Raw genomic sequence first — 19,028 nt, 5'->3', positions numbered from 1 at the left:
CTTGAAGTTAAAATAAAATGCTAAAGCAATTGCAACCAGTTTGAAAATAAAGTCAGGAGTAGGCAGAAGCAGTGGGAAATGGGTAAGATGTATTATAATGGTTAAAAAGCTAGCTACATGAAAAGTTAAAATAGGCTACTCAGCCAAAGTAAAGGACAAAAGTCCAGCATGTTAGCCAACAGTTTGAATAATTAGATGCAGTAATTTAAATGGATAGGTTACTACTGAATTAGCATGTGTATTTAGTTAAAAACAATGGAGAAATTTTGCTAAGAGTCAGAGCTACTTTATGTTTAAACAAGTACGTCTAAAGTTGAATTGGTATGCTAAAGATATAGCTGGAGGAAAAAGTTAGTAAGCCAACGCTATATAACTGCCTTTAAGCTGTAGAAAAAAAGATGTACACTTCCATGGCTATTTTAACTCACTATTAGATTCCTGTACTTTATGTAACATTTTTGCTGAATTTAAATGAAACTATTTTGTCCTAAATACACTTTCCTTGATTGAAAGTGCTGCCGTTGCTCTTAACATACTCGCTAGTGGATGCTAACATTAGCTAGCGTGCTAGCGTGCTAGCATGCTAACGGCGACATGTCACCAATAATGGCGTTCATTCCAAACTTTTTTTTTTTTAGCGCACTACATTTACTTGTCAGTGTGAAGACACTTTGCACACTTTTCAGAATTTTATCAGTACAGAAGTGTGCAATTTTGGAGACTAACCTCTTAGATCATAGCTAACTGTTTAACTGGTTAGCTAGATTATTTGAGAAACAGTTGAACTTGAAAACGAATTTTACTGGAAATAGTTGTTTAAATGAAATTAGGTAATTTATCTGGTTAAAAGCTGCTGCTAAAGCTACTTAGAAGGGTAGACATTGGCACAGACTTGATGCTATAGCAATTTAAAAACATGTTTTAAAAGTTAGCCATTGAAATAGCAAAAGTATTAGGAAATGTTTAGCAAGTTAGCTATTAGTTTTAAAATGAACACCCCATGGATCAATTTTATTTATTTGCACATATTTTAACTGATATAGCAAATTAAACACCAGTAAAACATTTTAACTTGTTGGCTATTTTAAGGACAGACACACACATTCAGTTTCCTAACTGGTCCATGTAAGAGCTGAGGAATAAAGATGCTGGACTTTGTTTTACATGACTTTATTATATCTATCATGTGTTTTAGAGACATCTGCTGACTCAAGGTAGCAGGTATATTTGGGCTTAGCTCTATAGCTGCAGTTTTGTTATTATGAAGTCAAAGAGAATATTTTATAAAGACCCCAAAGCAGCGGCTGGAGAGACTGCTTCAATCATTCAATTGTAGGTCAGTTCAGAGCCTCATACTGTGCTGTCAAAACCAGGAAACATTGTATATACTGGTATGTGTTTGTTCATGAAGATAACCATGTAAAATAAATCTGAAAGTCAAGCTTTATGGCCCTTTGAATAAACACCAAGTTTACCCTGCTCCTACAGGAAGCTGCTGGTGCAAAACTTAACGATCAAAACCAGGAAGTAGTGAATTTAGGTGGAAACTGTCCATTGAAAGTCATTTCCTAAAATGCTTGAACAGAACTCATGGCCATGAAGGAAAAGAAAGAACCACCGAGGGTCAGAGAGAATTGGGATGCCTGAGTGAGCGTGTGATTTAAACACTGTGAGAGAGAAAGAGAGAGGGATCACCTGGATGAATGGATCTGATAGTAAAGGTGAAAGCTGGAAATACAATCAGCCTGCAGAAATACAATACGCCGACATTATCAGGCCAGACCAGAGCACAGTCACACCCTTCACTCTGCAGAAAATCTTTCAAAATAAGATCTCAGGACATTTGTAAAAGTTCAAAATGTTTAAATGGAAATTCAACATCATTAAAACATTTGATAATGTGTGAAGGAGTCTCTTGCAATTCAGCCCCTCCACAGGTGGAGGTCAGTGCTCCTAAAAAGCAGTAGGACATACCTGATTTAATCTAAATTTTGATTAACTACTCAGCCTTAAACTATACAGCAAGTAAAGACACTGTAATACATATTATAGGGGCTGTTTTACATGGATATGGAACATGGAGTGCCTTGAGAAAAGGGATGTGTGCGGTTAGGTGGCTATACGGCTAAATTTGCATATCAGATCTTCTGGTACAAGATTTATTAGTTAATTAAACTAATTATCCATCTGAAATCTCTGTCAAGTGCTCTTTTAAAACTATAGCTGCTGTAGCTTAAGTTAATAGCCGCTGCCTAACATGAGAAGCTTAGCATTTAATATGTCATTAGAACATCGTGGTATGGCAGTTTTTCAACCAGAAAATATAAATAAAGTTGTATGTAGGCTGTTGGGTTATACTCATGTTTAACTACACAGCCAGAGTGATGAGTAACCCCAATAAGCATCTGCAAGGAGGAACAAAGGCTGGTGAAGCGAGCTGCTAACTTTAGCCACACTCTGCACAGCATGTTAACCTCTCATCATATAGGCCAATGACACATTGTGTACTGTAATGAATTTGGCTGTTTTCTGGGTACTTCCTCCACCTTAGACTAGTCAGTTAAACACAATTTAATGCATGTTTAGTCAAATAGGGAAATAGCCACCTTGTCCAGATTTTTTGGCTGAGGCCAAAAGAAAGTCTGGAAACCTTTGGCCCTGATAAATGAAATACACGGCATGAGATAAAAGAAAATATTAAAAAGAGGTATTTAAGAAATAAAGAAGTGAGTCATCAGCATAGAGCTTAGTTGCTCCGTTCTTTCAGCCCCAGCTCAGATGCTCCTGAGATATTTGATTAGAAAATAGTTTTCCCAGATTAAAGTCAAATTAAAACCGCAGGAGTTTCATTTGTCTGGGGGATTTTGGGTTGATTCGTTTCCTTCCTTTTGATCACTCTTCTCACTCCTGTGACTTCAGTCTTCTGTGTTTGTCTCTTGTTGACTTGTTAAGAGGACTCAAAGAGACGAGAGAATAGCATTAAGGAGGGTTTTTCTCTCTCCCCACTGTGTTTTGGCCACACTCTGCAGGCCGCAGGTTTGCAGACTAATCCGATTAAAAAGCCAGGGTGAAGCAGTCAGCCGCTGTCGATCGAGCAGGAAGATTAACTCCTTCATTGTCGAGGGGTCCATTTCCACTTGTGCCCTTTTTGCCATTTTTTATTCAGTTTCTTTCTTTCTTTTACTTGAAGTGACGCCGGCAGGGATCAACAAAGAGGAATGTGAACTTTTAAGAAAGTTCAAATAATGTTTTACCCAAAGCACAATGGGCTGAGATCGGTACACACATGTGTCTGCACGTGTGTTCAGAAAAGTGTAAAAGCAAAACATGAGAGGTGAAGTCAAAATAAAACCTCAGTCCACCGGGAATGACTTTATTTCACATTTTAAAAACTCATGTTGTTGTTTTTCATGTCTGCAGGTTACAGTGTGACTGTCAGCACAACACCTGCGGCGTTTCCTGTGACCAGTGTTGCCCCGGATTCAACCAGTTACCGTGGAAACCTGCGACGACCTACAGCGCCAATGAGTGCGAACGTGAGTACCATGCACTGGCGCACACACGGAGGAACTGTGCACACAGAGTAATCAGTGATCCCTGCAGAGGAATGTGTTTTCTTTCATGTGTTGGGCCTCGTTGGCCTTAATTCACTGAGGCTGAACGAACACATGCGCTGCTTTTAGCTTTTGGATTATTTTCATACATGCATACAGGTGCATGTCAAAAAATTAGAATATCATGAAAAAGTTCTTTTTGTTTCCCTTATTTACGTCAGACAGTTTAACTTCCATATATTCTGGAGTCAGCTCATGGAAAGTTTTAATCTTGATGATCACAGCTCACAAAGATCAAAAACCCTCTATTTCAAAATATTTGAATATTAATGAAAAGTCCAATTTGCAAAGGTTTCCGGAACCTCCGTTCTCCCACTCTGGTTTAGTTCACACAACCACAATCATGGGGAAGACTGCTGACTTGACAAATGTCCAGAGGACAATCATTGGCACCCTCCACAAGGAGGGTAAGCCACAGAAGGTCACTGCTGAAAGTTCAGGCTGTTCTCACAGGCTGTATCAAAGCATGGGAAGTTGACTGGAGAGAGAAGTGTGGTAAGAAAGGAAGCACAAGGAAGGATGAACTTTTTCAATTGTTTGAGATGCGCACAGATATTTACAATGATTTGAAGAAATGCTTGAGTATCACAGTTTGTTTTTGCTAAATCTGTCTTATGGAATCCCTTGGTAATAAGAAATCAAGTATTAGTTCAGGCAGGCTATGAAGCCAAGCACTGCCATGTAATCAAGATCAGCCTATCTAACACAAGCCCTCATCAGCTGATGGCCCGCTGATTTGCTCTAAGCACACTATTGGCTAATCACACTCATGCTGCCATATCTAAACTGTCTAGCCTGGCTGTGCTAGCTTTTGCTGCTCCCTCTGCAAGCTGCTTTCTGCAACCCTCCTCCACCCCAGCACCTGCTTTATGCTTTATCTGACTTAACTACTGTTAGTCTGTTGTTACTGATGCCTGCTCTTCCCTGGGTTTATTGCTGCTTCTCTCCCTGTCTCAGGCTTTTCTTGTAGGCACAGGAGAGGCAGGGGCATGTGCTGTTCCTGCTTGATGCTTGTGGAAGGGCAGGGGGGGTCCCAGAACAGCAACACCATCAAACATAAATAACAGCAATAAGAGCAAATTAATAACTGCTAATGAAGAGGACAAAAATATAACCGCAAATCATGTGTGTTTCTTGAAAAGGAATTTGGCAGAAATGTTCTCAAATGTCTCAAATAAGGCTTAATAACATTTGAAAAAGAGAAATTGAGAGATCTGATTTGTCTTAGATTTGTACCGTGATACGAAAAGCACCAGATGAAAGTTGTTAGCCAGCTGAATCCGTAGCTGTCATAGTTAGAGCACCTGTTGAAAATCGGTTAGGATTTAAAGTTAGTCTAGTGTGTATACAGATAAGCTTGATTTTTAGCTCCAAGCTTTACAGAAACCTCTCTGACTGTGTCCTGCTGTGGTTTGTTAGGTGCTTTGATGTTATCACAGTTCTGGTTATATTTAACAAGCAACAACAGGCTATCACAATGGCAGAAAGAGTCACCAAAGGGCAAAGAGATATGGATTAAAAAGGACAAAGAGAGAAAAAGAAGTGGGCAATGCTACCACGCTGCAAAATTGTCTGAAATGTATCTGAGAAGTAGAGAGTGGCATAAAAAGATCAAGTATAAGGGGTCAAAAATGTGCGTACTAATGTACGGTATATGAATTAGGTCTGAGTTGTTTATCTGCTAATTGATGTACTGCCCCAAAGAGTCTGTAAAGGTATTTTTAGATGATTTTAGGTTCATTTGAAGACAGAGAGACACTCAAAAGTGCATCAGGTCGGAGAAAAACCTTCACTTGTTATCACGTCTCACACTATCAGGAGCCGGAGTCAGAGCTGGAGGATAAGGAGCACTGGTTTATTCAGCCGGCAACTCTCAGGCGCTGAGGGTCAGATAAGAACAAAAAGCTCTATCGGGTTTCACCGACTCTGAATGAAGAGGAAAGGTTGGGCTGGATTTTCTGTTGCATGCAGATCTCTTTCTGTACTGTATCTATGGAAGATTAAGTTTAGAAATGTTTGTGATCTTCTGTGAGTGCGTGCACATGAACGATGATAAGGTCAAGTTTAGGCCTTCAGACGTCCTCTCATCTTTATTCATATAATCAAAGACATAGTAATCAGCAACACTGACTCTAAAACAAGTCTGTTGCTTTATCATGGGGGATTATAAACTTCTAGGAAGTTCTTTACCTTGCAGCACATTTGCTGGCCTACTCTGCCCGATACAGTAGGTGGCAGTATGCTTGTAGTTAGTTTGCATATTCAGCAAGAAAAAGAGAGAAGTAGAGACAATGATGGCGACCACTTTTGATTACATTTGTTCATGCACTGGCAATGGAGTCCATTGTGCAGGCTACTGTCAAAGGGATATTTTTGGTATTTTTAATATTGGGTTGTATGAGGTACTTGGCAGTAGTAGTGGCACTTCAAACAGGACACACTTGGAGAAGCTAGGCTTTACAGTGCTACAGATGGGAACAGTTACTCCAAGTAATGTCGGGAGTTTAGGGTAAGAATGGGCCATAAAAACAACGCTGGCTCAGTTTTTGGCTATATAGATCAGGCCAGTTATTTGAGTTTGCAGGCTTCATCAGAGACAACAACCAACCAACCAACCACATTACTGACACATTGTTTTTAGAAAGTAAACATATCATACCGACTGTGGCTAGCTTAATTATCAGCCATTAGAGGAACAAAGTCACAGCCATGAACTTACATGGATGACAAATTGCCATTTAGCTCTCTTGGTCAGGTCAGTTCCTCCAATTTATCCTCAGAAAGTTAAGAAAGTCTAGAAAACACCAGTGCTTAGTAAGGCAGGGAACTCTGGATGGGGAGTGATGCAGGATGCAGGTGTCTGTGAACCACCATCTTCAGTCAGAAATGTCCTGAAGAAGTGTTGTTGAGGCCCACTTGTGACAGCAGTAGCTCTCCATGTTTGTGGGCACAGGCTCACAGTTTCCACACCTTCAACACCAGGTAACTCTGGATCTCCTGCTAAGTCTCCATTTGCAGAAGTGGTTCCTCATATGCACAGTAGACGGCACGTCATTGCCACTTGAGTCTAAATTGCTCATTAAGGCCTGAGCACCGAGGGTGCTTTCTATTGAAATTGAAAGGGTTCGTCATTATTTTTTATTTTTTTATCACACCCCGGGGCTTTTGGGCCCCTCAACATGCTCAGAGTCGGCACACATATGCGGGGCCTGAAAAATGCAAGGTTGATATAGGTTTCACAGATGGCACTCATGAATTGCCTCAATAGCGCCACCTTTTGTGCTTCTATGGAACAGCCCCAAAAGGGACTTTGACCTTGAGTTTTGAAATTTTGAGTTTCGATTCAGTTCAGGGAGCTCTACAAAAAGTCTCCTGGAGCAAATCTCTATCTCCAACAGGAAATCCACCATTTTGAATAAATTAACCCAAAATTAGGTGTTTTTGGCCTGTTCCAAGGGTCATACTTGGTCATACTGGTCCTTGTTTTAGTTTAGATTTAGTTTAGTTTCTTGTTTCCTCAGACTAAGTGCAAACCCAAACAGCTGATCAGGAGATGATAGTACACTGTCCTGAAGAGCATATAGCTAAGCTTGCATTGCAATATAGAGCAGTGTTTCCCAACTATTTATCCCCCCTCCCAAGACCTAAAAGAGAAGAAAAATGGACACCGCTCTGTCAAAAATCCAACATAGATTTTAATTGTTTCACTGATACAACCCTAAAAAGGCCTATTCGTGCTTTTTTTAATCAAAATACCTTTGTATAAACTACTTCATAACTGCTTTATCATGGTTTTAGTCAATATTTGCAAATCTAATTTTGGCAGCCTCAGAGCAGACAAAGCCTCACGCCCCCCTAAGATCTTTGGTGCCCCCCTGTGGGGTCCCGGACCCCAATTTGGGAACCAATGATATAGAGCCTAACACAGAAAAACAGAAAAGTTTTTTTTTTTTGTTTGTTTTATCAAGAGAGCCTTTGTAAAAAATAAAACTTTCAATAAACGTTGATAGAGTGTACACTTAAGCTAACATTGTTTTTTTACCCATTTTTACATAAAACTCTAACTTGTAACTATGCCAGTCTGGAGCTGCACAGCGGTGCAGGGGTTAGTGCTGTTGCCTCACAGCAAGGTTCCTGGTTTGCTTCCTGGTATGGACTTTTCTGTGCGGAGTTTGCATGTTCTCCCCATGCATGCATGGGTTCTCTCCAATCCTGATAATAGAAGCAAATGCAGAAGTGCAGAGAAATTGCAATGCGAGGGTCTACTGAGGCTAGTTGCAGGAACACATGTAAAAAAGTTTTTTTTTTTTTTTTTACCCTGGAAATACACTGGTTAACAGCGTGGTTCAAAAAAACAAAACATTAGTTAATGTCTTCAAGAGCACACACTTTATGGGGGTGAGTTTTTTTTGTACCACAGTCATTTCGATTATATTCAGGGAGAACCTCACTGACTGATTGGAGTGTCTCATTTGATTGACAGATAGCCTGACAGGCAGAAGCTACCTATCTGTCAACCAGAAACCTAGCTTTAGTGCTAGCTTAGCTGACAGGAAGTCGAGCTCAGTGGGCGGGCTCTTGTCCTCCGTTAGGTTGATCCAAAGTCCAGTTGAGACAGCAATTTCAATATGGAGGCCGCCAAGGATTGGCTCTAAAAGCAGTTTGAGTCCGCCTGTTGTTATCAAACAGCTTTGTCCAATTGTTTTTAGAGTCTATGGCTCTCTCCAGGTACTCCAGTTTCCTCCCACCACTAAAGACATGCTTGTTAGGTTAAGTTACTATATTCTAAATTGGCCCTAGGTGTGAGAGTGATTACATTAATAAATTTAATAGCACATAGATAGGAAATGAATAGATGACACTTAAAAAGATAAAGAAAGCTGATACATGTGTTTATTTCTCTCAGTTAAAGTCATGTCCTGTTACCGTCTCTTTCCCGGTGCATGCTGGGACAGACTGAGAAGCATGCACAGTTTCAGCATAGGTACATAGATGGGTATCCAAGGTTAGATTATCTCCTAAAAATAGATGTAGAAAAACTACAAGAGCCTTGCAGAGTAATCCCTAAAAGAGACGGAGCAGCAGTCTTTGATCACTGACGGTAATCAGACATGAAATAACCCTCTTATGATTCATGAAATACCCCTATCCTTTATGTTTCTGCTCCAGCCCACACTTTCTGACTTTCATCTCTGAAGGAAACGACGGCGCTTGTGTGGTCGCGTTAATTACAGCATCTCTTGTTTCTTCTTATTTGATTTGCCAGCCGAGTGTGTAATCTCCACCTTTAGATGAACACCTGTCTGAGGAGACAGGATTCAAAACAACAGCCATGTTTGAAGGGACTTCATAGGGACGGCTGTGATTAATGTTGGTGGTTCTTGGGTTTCATATAAATGTGTCAGTGAGGAGAAATTAGATCTGACTTTTAGCTGATTAAATCTACTACTGTGGTTTATGTTTCTACTTCTGTACTTTGAATGACTAACTCTCTGGTCTCTCTGCTTCTCTAACGGTTGTCTCTTTTATCTCTCTTTTGTCTCTTTCTGTCTTTTCTGCTGCTTGTTCCAGTTCTTATCCCTCAGGGGTTTCAGAGCATCTTACAGTATGAAACAGCTTCTTTTTCACATATTTTATCTTGTTATCTATCTCATTACCTTTTCTTTTCTTTGTGATTTTTATTTTATCTTTGCCCATTGTCTTCAATACCTTAATATTTCAGAATAATTGTTATTCTTACATGAGAGATTTTACACAAAAAGCTGTTTTAACATCTTCTGATCTACCAGAAGTTCCTTATTCCCTTTCAAGACAAAAGCTGGTTTTTATCCAACAGGAAGTTAAATACTCTTATATTAAGGCAGGAAGCAAAACACAGAACAGTTTCATGAGAAAACTCTTGGCTTAATAGTTAACCTTCACTGAGTAACTTATATGGCGAAATCAACCTGAGATTGTTGGATGCCAGTGAGTCATTTTGTACATGCACTCCTGCATATTTCTTAATTTTTAATCATGTTAACACTGGATTTGACAGAGTGAGGTGTTTTCTATCTCTTAGTCATGGTTTCAGACCACACTGGTGTAGCAGTGCAGCTCATTTCAATCAATCTAAAAGTCAACATCAGAAAATACATCCCGGAAGCGTACGTCAATTTGGATGTATGAAAAATTGTTGAAATTGAACGGAAATTGGCTGACTTGGCCGTCTTTGAGGACGGCTTTGTCATGTACAACAAGAAGTGACACAGTTTATGAAAACATTGATAACTTCTGAACCATAAGTCATAGTGACTTACTCTTTTTTTCCTCCGTATAGGCCGTTTTGCTGTTCGTTTGCTACCCTCGATGCCCTAAAGGACATCGTTCTAGTGAGCCCAGAACTTTGGTTACTTTTAGGGGTCTTAAAAGATTAAATCCACAGCATTTGATCTGACAATAAGTGTCTTTTTATCCATTTTTAATCCATTTTCAATCTTTTAATTTGGCTTTCTTCAGTGGGTAGCACCATATTTGTTGACATGTAATGCATTGTGGGAGGGGCTGTCCACCAACGGCAAACTGTCGCGTCTCTACTGCTTAAAGGAATGGTACAAATATATCTAGTATATTGCGTGGACTTTTTTGTATATACTGTCTGTGCAAAGAAAAGGCTTAGTCACTATTGTTTACTGTCACTATTGTCAATAAAAATCTTTGAATTTCAAATTCTGATATTTTTTCTTTTGTCTTTAGAGTCCTTTTACTTTTTAAAAAATCTAGTGACACTACTGTAGAAGATAAACTCTCAAAGCCCTGGTTGTCCTGAAAAAGAAAGATGTTTGGAGCTTGATTGTGCACTACAGGGTGGATTTCTTACAACACAGGTATCAAACTCAAGGCCCGAGGTCCAAATGCGGCCCACAGTGCAGTTTTACCCGGCCCGCAAGATCATTTCATATTTTAATTGGAAGTGGCTCACCTGAATGAGGCCTGCAGATTTCCTCCAGTATAAAAATGTTAATTTAACCTTGAAGATTTAAAAATACATCCCTGTTAAGTCATAAAAATCTGAAAAAAGTAGAGAGTATAATATAAATAGTTAGTTAATAGTATAAATAGTTAGATAAAAAGTCAGGAATGAAGGAAAGAAATTAATTTGTTTTCATTTCATATTTTCATTTTGCATCCCAAGATTATGATTTAACTTAGTAATTGGATGTTTTATTTCATATTTTGACCTTTTTATTTCATAGTTACGACTTTTTCTCTCATATTGTGACCTTTTAGGTTTAAATTTTTTATTTTAAATCATATTGTGACCTTTGAAACTCCTAACTCTGACTTTTAGTCCGATATTTTTACTTTTTAAACTCCTGATCTAGAATTATATCTCATAATTTGACCCTTTAAACTCTTGATTTTGTATTTTATCTTATATCTTTACCTTTAAACTCATGATTTTAACTCTCTATCCCATATATTAACCTTTTAAAACCTTATTTTGAATTTTAATCTGAAGGAGGGTCCCGGGAATGCTTTCCTTTATATCGAAGAAATTAAATTAGATTTAAAGTTGTAAATTTTGTCCACTTTTGTAAAAATGTTGTTAAAATCAATTGAATTTAAATGAAAACATAGCTTTTAAGAAACAGTTTTGCTCATATAAAAGTAAAATGTACAAAAACTACCTAAAATCGACATTTATACACAATGCTTAGAGAAGGTGGGGGTCCCCGATTTCTGACACTGGGGGTCCTGGGCTGAAAAGTTTGGGAGCTTCTGGTCTCCAATGTTCACATTCACCCTTGTCTTCCATTGACTTGAAAATCTTCTATTTACACATTTTATTATTTTATATTGTCAGAATTTCAGTGGATTTTAATGATTTCTGTTTCTGATGAGCCGTTGTGTTTTTCAGCCTGTAACTGTCACCGTCACTCGTTCGACTGTTACTACGACCCAGAGGTCGATCAGAGAAGAGGAAGCATCGACAGCCATGGACACTACAGAGGAGGAGGAGTCTGCCTCAACTGTCAGGTAAGTAAAGATGCTGCTGCTCCAACAAAGATACCTGGAAATTCAAGCCCAAAGAACTACTTTCTAAGGAAATTAAAGCACCAATCTCTGGATGTTTCCACCTGAGCATGTTTTTACATTTCAAGGCAACAACCATAATCAGGGGCCTGAATTTTATCGTCTGTAGTAAGCTATATAACGTCTCACTGTAGAAACCTCTCAAATCTCTAATGATCTGCTATTCTTTCCCATCGTGGTACCCAGTTTGACAAGCCGAGTAGTGTTTAATTCCAATATTAAAGACATTCTGTATTTTAACTACAGCATCATACCACCGGAGTCAACTGTGAGCGCTGCATCCCGACCTACTACAGGTCACCTGACCACTCCATCGAGTCTCCACAGGCCTGCTCACGTGAGTAACGGCTATTCATGGCAGTAACATGACCATTCAATAAACTAGCCCTCTATTAGGGTTTTCTCTAATGATCTTCCTCCTCCTTCCCTGCCTCTACTCATCGTCTCTCTTCAGGCTGTAACTGTCAGTCCCAGTTTACTGATGGCACTTGCGAGGATTTTACTGGCCGCTGTTTCTGCAAACCAAACTACGCCGGAGAGAACTGCGACACCTGCGCTAGCGGCTTCATCAACTTCCCTGACTGTTACCGTGAGTGTTTCAGCAGAAAAGCCTTAGACTAACTTTGTTGAAAAACAAACAAATCAAAGCTTTTAAATCCATCGTTAAGTGGAAAAACATAAAACCAGAATAAAAGACATTAAGCCACGCGTGGCTCTTGAGCCTTAAAGGTCACATATTATGACAGATACACTTCTCAGTCTTTTCTAACAAAATATGTGGCCCTGGCCTGTCCACAATCGCTCCAAGAATCAGAACCCCCACCCCCCACCCCCTGGAGTTAGCCCCGCCCTCCCCACTTGTGAGAAAGTAAAGTTGCTTTTAGCCTACTTTTGCCACTTCGTTTTGCCCACTTTTGCAACTTTTATCCAGTTTTTGCCATTTTTCCCCTTTTCTTTTGCTTCTTTTTTTCTGCTTTTTGCTATGTGCAGTTTTTTTCTACTTTTTTGCCATTTTTGCCCCTTTTCACCCATTGAAGCTGTCTTTTGCCATTAAATGCCACTCTTTTCTCCATTTTTGCCACTCTTTGATGCTTTTTATCTATTTTTCCAACCTCTTTGTCTGTTTTAGCCACTTCACACTTATTTTTTGCCTGTTTTTGCTGTTTTGATCATTTTTGCCACCTGCAACTCGTTTTTTGGTAACTTATCACCCATTTTTGTCACTTGCTGTCCTTTTTTTTTACCACTTTTCCTCACCATTTTTTCTTTTTTTACCCAGTTTTGGCAGCTGAATGCCTACTTTGCCCCTTTATTGTCCCATTTTTCTCCCATTTTTGCCCCATTTTTGCAGCTTTTTAACCTTTTTTTTGCGATCTTTAACTTATTTTTAATGCCACTCTAACCCATCTTTGCCACTTTTCGCCACTTACATTGTGGCTCTTGCAAAGGCATTTTGCAACATTTGGTTCTTTGCTTGAGCAGGGTTGAGTCACGCTGCATTAAAATCTGTAATTCATGGTTTTTAATGTGAGTCTATACTTCTGTCCATCAGCCGTCCCGACCTACCCAACCGACAACAACAACAACAACGGAGAGGCCAAAACAGCTGGAGAGATCATCAGTAAGACTCTTTTCTCCTCTAATGTTTGATATTTTGCGTGTCTTATGTTTATCAAATGTTTGTTTCAGTGTGCATAGTGCCAGAACATGAAAACAGTGTCACATATTAGTTTTTGTTCATGACAGATCTATAAAGCTTTTTATCTTTTCAAAGTTTGGTAATGTTTTGAAGTTTTGAACTCGACTTTTTGTTAATAGCATTAATGAATCTATCCAGTTTCAAAAACATTTTACTTTAGTAATGTGTAAATAAGTTCATCCTTTCTTTAAAAGATACAGGGCAGATCCACTAAAGAATAGCAAGGCTTTTTTGTGTTTCTGGTATAAGACAGATGTGAAGTTTAGTAAAATGACTGTGATTTTATTGGATTCATCAGTTCAGCCTCTTAGATTCATGTTTGGCTCTTCATATCAGCTGGTTTGTGTTTGTTTTACTGAGAGGAGGTTTGTTTGTCGTAGATATCGCCTTGAGACCTGAGCAGGGATTCATTCCCATAGTAGATAAAATGTTTGGCTGTATCTTTGTTGACAAAAACAAACCTGTTGACATCATTTGTCTGCAGACTGTGAGTGCAGTGCAGCTGGGACTGTTGATAACTCCTGCAGACCTGATCCCAACACTCGGACCTGTGTCTGCAAACAGGGCTTCACCGGTGACCACTGCGACACCTGCGCTCCGGGTTTCCATGGACTCAACTGTCAGCGTGAGAGAAATATAAAGATATATTTGGGCAGAGCTTCATTCAGAATGTTTTCAGTTAAGATATCATTTTGTCAGTGACATAAGAAACCACAGTGGGAGGAATTCAAGCAGCTTTATTTGCCTTCTTGTTTATTTAGCCTGTTTCACAAACACTTTCCTTAGGTAAGCAACAATACTCAAAGCTGTGCCAATCCCTGTAAATATTTTACACTTTCCCTTCAGCAAGACAAGCAAACACACCCAGACATTTTAAGTTCAATATCTATGAGCTTGCACTGTTCTTTTCTCTTAAAAAATGTTTTTATTTGCTTCTGTGCATGTTTTTAACGCACCTGTGCTCCTCCAGCCTGTCAGTGCTCAGGCCACGGCTGCTTGGACGGGTCATGTGACTATGTGACGGGCCATGGCGTGTGTCGGAGTGGCTTCCAGGGTTACAACTGTGACCAGTGTGCACCAGGTTACTTCAACTACCCGCTCTGTCAATGTGAGTCTTATACTTGATGTTTCTGTTTCCATCCATGCATTTTTTACCGATATGTTATTGTTGAACATCAATTTTTTCCTCCTTTTTCTATGCGAAGATAATATGTAACATTATGTTCTGTATATGTTGTATCATATTAGCTATGAGTTCTGTCAGCATGGCATTATTTGTGCGAACAGTTATATCTAACGAAATATTAAGAATCTAATGACCCATTAAAGTTGTACAGAGTTACTCTTTATCAGCCTTGCATAGCAGATGGATTGTCCAAATGCCATATCTGTCATCAGATTGTAAAGCTCCAGTCTGAAATGATTGTGCCTGGTCTGAAAACTGCTGGGGTTTTTTTTTTTTTTTTTTTTCCACCCTTTCTCTCTGCAGTCTGTGGTTGCAGTACAGTTGGCTCTTTGCCTGAAGTCTGCGACGCAGCGGGCCGTTGCCTCTGTAAACCCGAGTTTCAGGGTCCTCGGTGTGAACAGTGCAGATCTGGGTTCCACTCCTACCCCAACTGTCAAGGTACACGCACAGAAACCTTAATATATTCTGATTGAATGCATCTCTTTAAACTGATCTCCACATACTGCACTGACGTACAGAACACATCAGCACCCTCTCTGAGAGGCACACATGGAAACACTTAGCTTTATGCCCCTCCTTATGAACTGTTGTACTGCCCAGTTAAGTTTTATGATGCTCTATTAAAGTTCCACTTTGTGCTCTCAGTGATAAAATCCACAAAATGCCAAACGTACAGCCTGAATAACAGAGAAACAGTGAAAACCATACAGCCTCGATAGGAGAACTTTGAGTAACCACTGTGTCCAAAGTCAAATCAGAGAATGAGTTCCCAGGACAGTCTGGCTCTAAGTGTTTATAAGTTGCAACAGGCTGAGAGATGAATTCAGTCTTCTGTAGGATTGCAGAACTCACAGGAAAGCTAAAATATGAAGAAAATAAAATTATTAAACTGTCAAATAAATCAGAAAATACCTGCAAGTACAAGTTCTGTAAGTTCTTTCTTTGTTACTCAATCAAATGTCTCTCTTTAGTGTGCACCTGTGATCCTCGCACCTCATTGGACAGCAGCTGCACAGCATCAGGTCACTGCCACTGCCTGCCCAATTACAGCGGTACTGCATGCGACCAGTGTGCACCAGGATATTATGGATACCCGAGCTGCACGCGTACGTAGATGGCCTAAACTCCCCTCTGGCTTAAATTGCTCCATAGAAGTCTTAATCTGCTCCTTTTTCCTAAATAAAACAACATTTATGAATTAGTAGAGGAAATGGATGAATAACTGGAGTGTTTACTTTGTCCCTTCAGCCTGCCACTGCTCTCCAGAAGGCTCTCGCTACAGCAGCTGCGACCAGGTGACGGGACAGTGTGGGTGTCTGCCAAATGTGGTGGGACTGAGGTGTGACAGCTGTGCACATGGTGCCTACGGCTTCCCTAACTGCCAAGGTATTTATGCACACATACACAAAGCACATACACTAGTTAAACAGGCAATATCCATCTGTCTGAAATAAATAACAGGGGTCTAGCTCCATTTGCACAATACCGATAGGGAAAATCACGGTATTTCTGCTGATTATTATTGTTATGCACAACAGTAAAGCTCAAATAAGAACCAGGGAACAGCACTAACCCCTGTGCTGCCGTGCCCTCAGTTAAAACCACTCTAATAAAAATACAACAGTGATGAAACAAAAGTTAAACATGATCACAACACAGTTAATTTTTTAAAAAGTCAGTGGCGCCCAGGGCAATTCAGTGTTTCAGACTCTTTGTCCTGCATACTGGAAGGCTGAACCTGCAACATAAACTCTGAAAGCAAAGGATGACTGAGATCAGCCAGGATTTAGTTGGCCTTCCTTAAAGTCCTTACTTTATTCAGGGTTATTAAGTTACCAATGGTAAAAACTGGCATTTACTTAATAATTTTCAGCAGTTTTAAATGTCATTGCTTGCTATAAGTCTCTCAGCTATGCAAATTAGCAGGGAGAAAGAGGGAAGACGATGCAATAATGTAAGAATAGAATTTCATAGAATTTCAAAGTGTCTAAAATATTGACCTTCTGACGCTTTCTAAAAGAAGTTAGTAGAAAAGCTTCATAATTGCAGGACCTTCCCATAATGCCAAATCAGCAGGATCCTTTGTTAACAAGACTGTATAAGATAGGACATTTCCAGGCCTCATTCAAGGATGAAGTACTCCTACAAATGAGTCCAAACCCTTTTCAGATTTTGTGTTGAGCTAGAGTAGACTTAGTCCAAAAACATTTAATCAGCTTATGTACAGAGCTGAAGGGGTGTGGCTCCGGTGGCTTGACAAAGTGTGATGTGTCGCCATGTGACAGGAAGTTGATGCTATTTAAATATACAGGCTGATAACTGCCTGAAAATGGTACTTGTGTGATGAAATAGCTGTATCCTAACAGAAACATCTGTCAGAGTGCCACCTATTGATAAGACACTTTATGACCTGCATGACCTGATTTTGTTTATTTAATTATTTTTATTCTGTTGCATTTAATGGAATCCCTATGATTTTGTCATAATTAACAAGAGCCATTTGTCATTGTGTAAATATCATTATGCAAAGCCTGTAATTTACAATATTATCAGACCACAGTCATGGGGAAACAGAAGAGCAAATTAAAGCTAAATAAAGGGATAAAAAAAAATACAGAACAAATAAACAAACACAAGCAAACAGACCATACAATTGTTAAGTTCTTATTCAGCTATCTGAAAACAAACCAACTTCTTGTGTGGCAGTAATAACACATGAAGTACTCCAAGATTTTTGTTAACTTATCACCATGGAGGCAAAGCTTATAATTAGTGTTTTTATGCTGGTGAAGCTGATGACTATCCTCTCTGACATGGGAAGGAAATAAAGGCAGTTAATCACTGTTTATAGTTAACAAATGACTGCCAGGTAACTGATAAACATGCATAATTACAGTAGAGATCCTAGGTGTGCACATACTTACACTATAGAGGTGCAGTTTTGAATGAAGGCCGTTGCAAAGATCTACAATCATTTACATTTGTCTCATTTCTGTTTTTATTATTCACAGCTGGTACCTGCCACCCTGCAGGCTCTGTTCAGTATGTGGCGCCAACTCCTGTGGTAAGTTTTGTTGTTTTTGTTATCATTTTTATAGTCGCTCTGTATATTTTTGTATTTCTTTATTTTTTATTTAGCCAGGAAAACACTGTTGAGATTGAAAATCTCTTTTTTTGAGAGTGTCCTGGCCAAAACAGGCAGCAGCTCAGTTAACAAAGTTACAGACTATAAGAGGCCTTACATGCAAGCATGATAGCATATAAGAAAACATGAAATAATTACATGAGCGAATATTTGCAACAATCATCAACCACGTTGATCAGACAGAACTTCTTCAAACAGATGCTTCTGCCTCCAAGTTTTTTAGCATCCTCTTAGAAGCGTCCAATGAGACGCAGTGAGTTTTTCCAAGTTCTTGGAACAGATGGTAAAAAAAAAAAAAATCCTGAGAACAAAGTCAGTAGGTTCCTTTGCTCCTCTGTTTGGAGATGTCATGGAAGAAGAATAGCCTTGTAGATAAAAATTCACATTTGAGTTTACATGGGGACAAAGGAGACCATCCAACACGTGCATACATGAGCGAGGGCTTTAAAATCATCTATGAGCCTCAGAGCTCGATGATACACAGTATCCAGAGCATGCAAGCTCTGAGATGAGGTGTGCATGTACATTCACATAGCCCAACATTGCCGTAAAAGTTGCAGCAACCAGTCACTTTTAAGATAATAATAATAATACATTTTATTTATAAAGATTCAAAAGAAAGGCAGCATTAAAATCTAGTTTAAGCTTTAGCCTTTTTACCAGCTGCTGAATGTAAGGAGTGAAAGAGAGTGTCATCAGTTAAAATGCCAAGATATCTGTAGCTTTAAACTGTCTCGATCTGTGAACCCTAAGAAGTAGTGATTGAGGGAAGGTTCCCTTGTTTTGCCTTCGCACTTCAGAACAGCATGACTTTGGCTTTGTCTGCATTTAAAACAAGATTTAAATCGTAAAAATCCTGCTGAGCTGTACAAAACAGTGTCATCTGCATATAGATGAAACTTTTCATTGGAAACATTATGATCAATGTTATCAATATAATGAGGTGTGGCCCCAGGACTGACTCTTGAGATGCTCCATTTGTTACCTAAAGAGAGTCAGATGTGTAACTCTCTGCCCGCACACACTGCATTCTGTCTGGTAGTGGTCCAACCAGGAAACAGATAGTAGGGATAGACCTGCTCTATTGCTTCAGCAATGTTTGGTCCACTGTGTCAAAGGTCTTTGAAAGATCGATGAGAAAGGCTGCACCGTGATGTTTGTTGTCAGTAAATTCATTTAAAACTTTTAGAGCTGTTGATGTTGTGCTATTCCTTTTTTTCTGGAACTAGACTGAGAACCAGAGAAAACATTATTGCTGTTAGAAAGTGCTTTAGCTGATCGCTAACAAAGGATTCAAAGATCTTTGCC

General features: G+C 39.3%; 2 protein-coding genes across 3 annotated transcripts in view; both read left to right on the top strand.

Annotated features, from left to right (window-relative positions):
- The window catches only part of LOC121517796 (tubulin alpha chain-like), a 1,079,624-nt gene that overhangs the window by 92,375 nt on the left and 968,221 nt on the right, over positions 1-19,028 (top strand). The gene's annotated exons all lie outside the window — the stretch shown is intronic.
- Positions 1-19,028, top strand: part of lama5 (laminin, alpha 5) — a 135,307-nt gene that overhangs the window by 70,552 nt on the left and 45,727 nt on the right. For both annotated transcript variants that reach the window (XM_041799810.1, XM_041799809.1), the window contains exons 7-17: positions 3,421-3,536; positions 11,515-11,633; positions 11,937-12,027; positions 12,145-12,279; positions 13,243-13,311; positions 13,874-14,014; positions 14,360-14,497; positions 14,879-15,013; positions 15,547-15,681; positions 15,824-15,961; positions 17,587-17,639. In XM_041799810.1, coding sequence (XP_041655744.1) covers positions 3,421-3,536; positions 11,515-11,633; positions 11,937-12,027; positions 12,145-12,279; positions 13,243-13,311; positions 13,874-14,014; positions 14,360-14,497; positions 14,879-15,013; positions 15,547-15,681; positions 15,824-15,961; positions 17,587-17,639 — 1,270 coding nt within the window. The remainder of the gene's footprint in view (positions 1-3,420; positions 3,537-11,514; positions 11,634-11,936; positions 12,028-12,144; positions 12,280-13,242; positions 13,312-13,873; positions 14,015-14,359; positions 14,498-14,878; positions 15,014-15,546; positions 15,682-15,823; positions 15,962-17,586; positions 17,640-19,028) is intronic.

The sequence above is a fragment of the Cheilinus undulatus genome, linkage group 11 (assembly GCF_018320785.1).
Source record: "Cheilinus undulatus linkage group 11, ASM1832078v1, whole genome shotgun sequence".
Taxonomy (NCBI): domain Eukaryota; kingdom Metazoa; phylum Chordata; class Actinopteri; order Labriformes; family Labridae; genus Cheilinus; species Cheilinus undulatus.
This window is presented reverse-complemented; position numbering and strand designations above follow the sequence as displayed.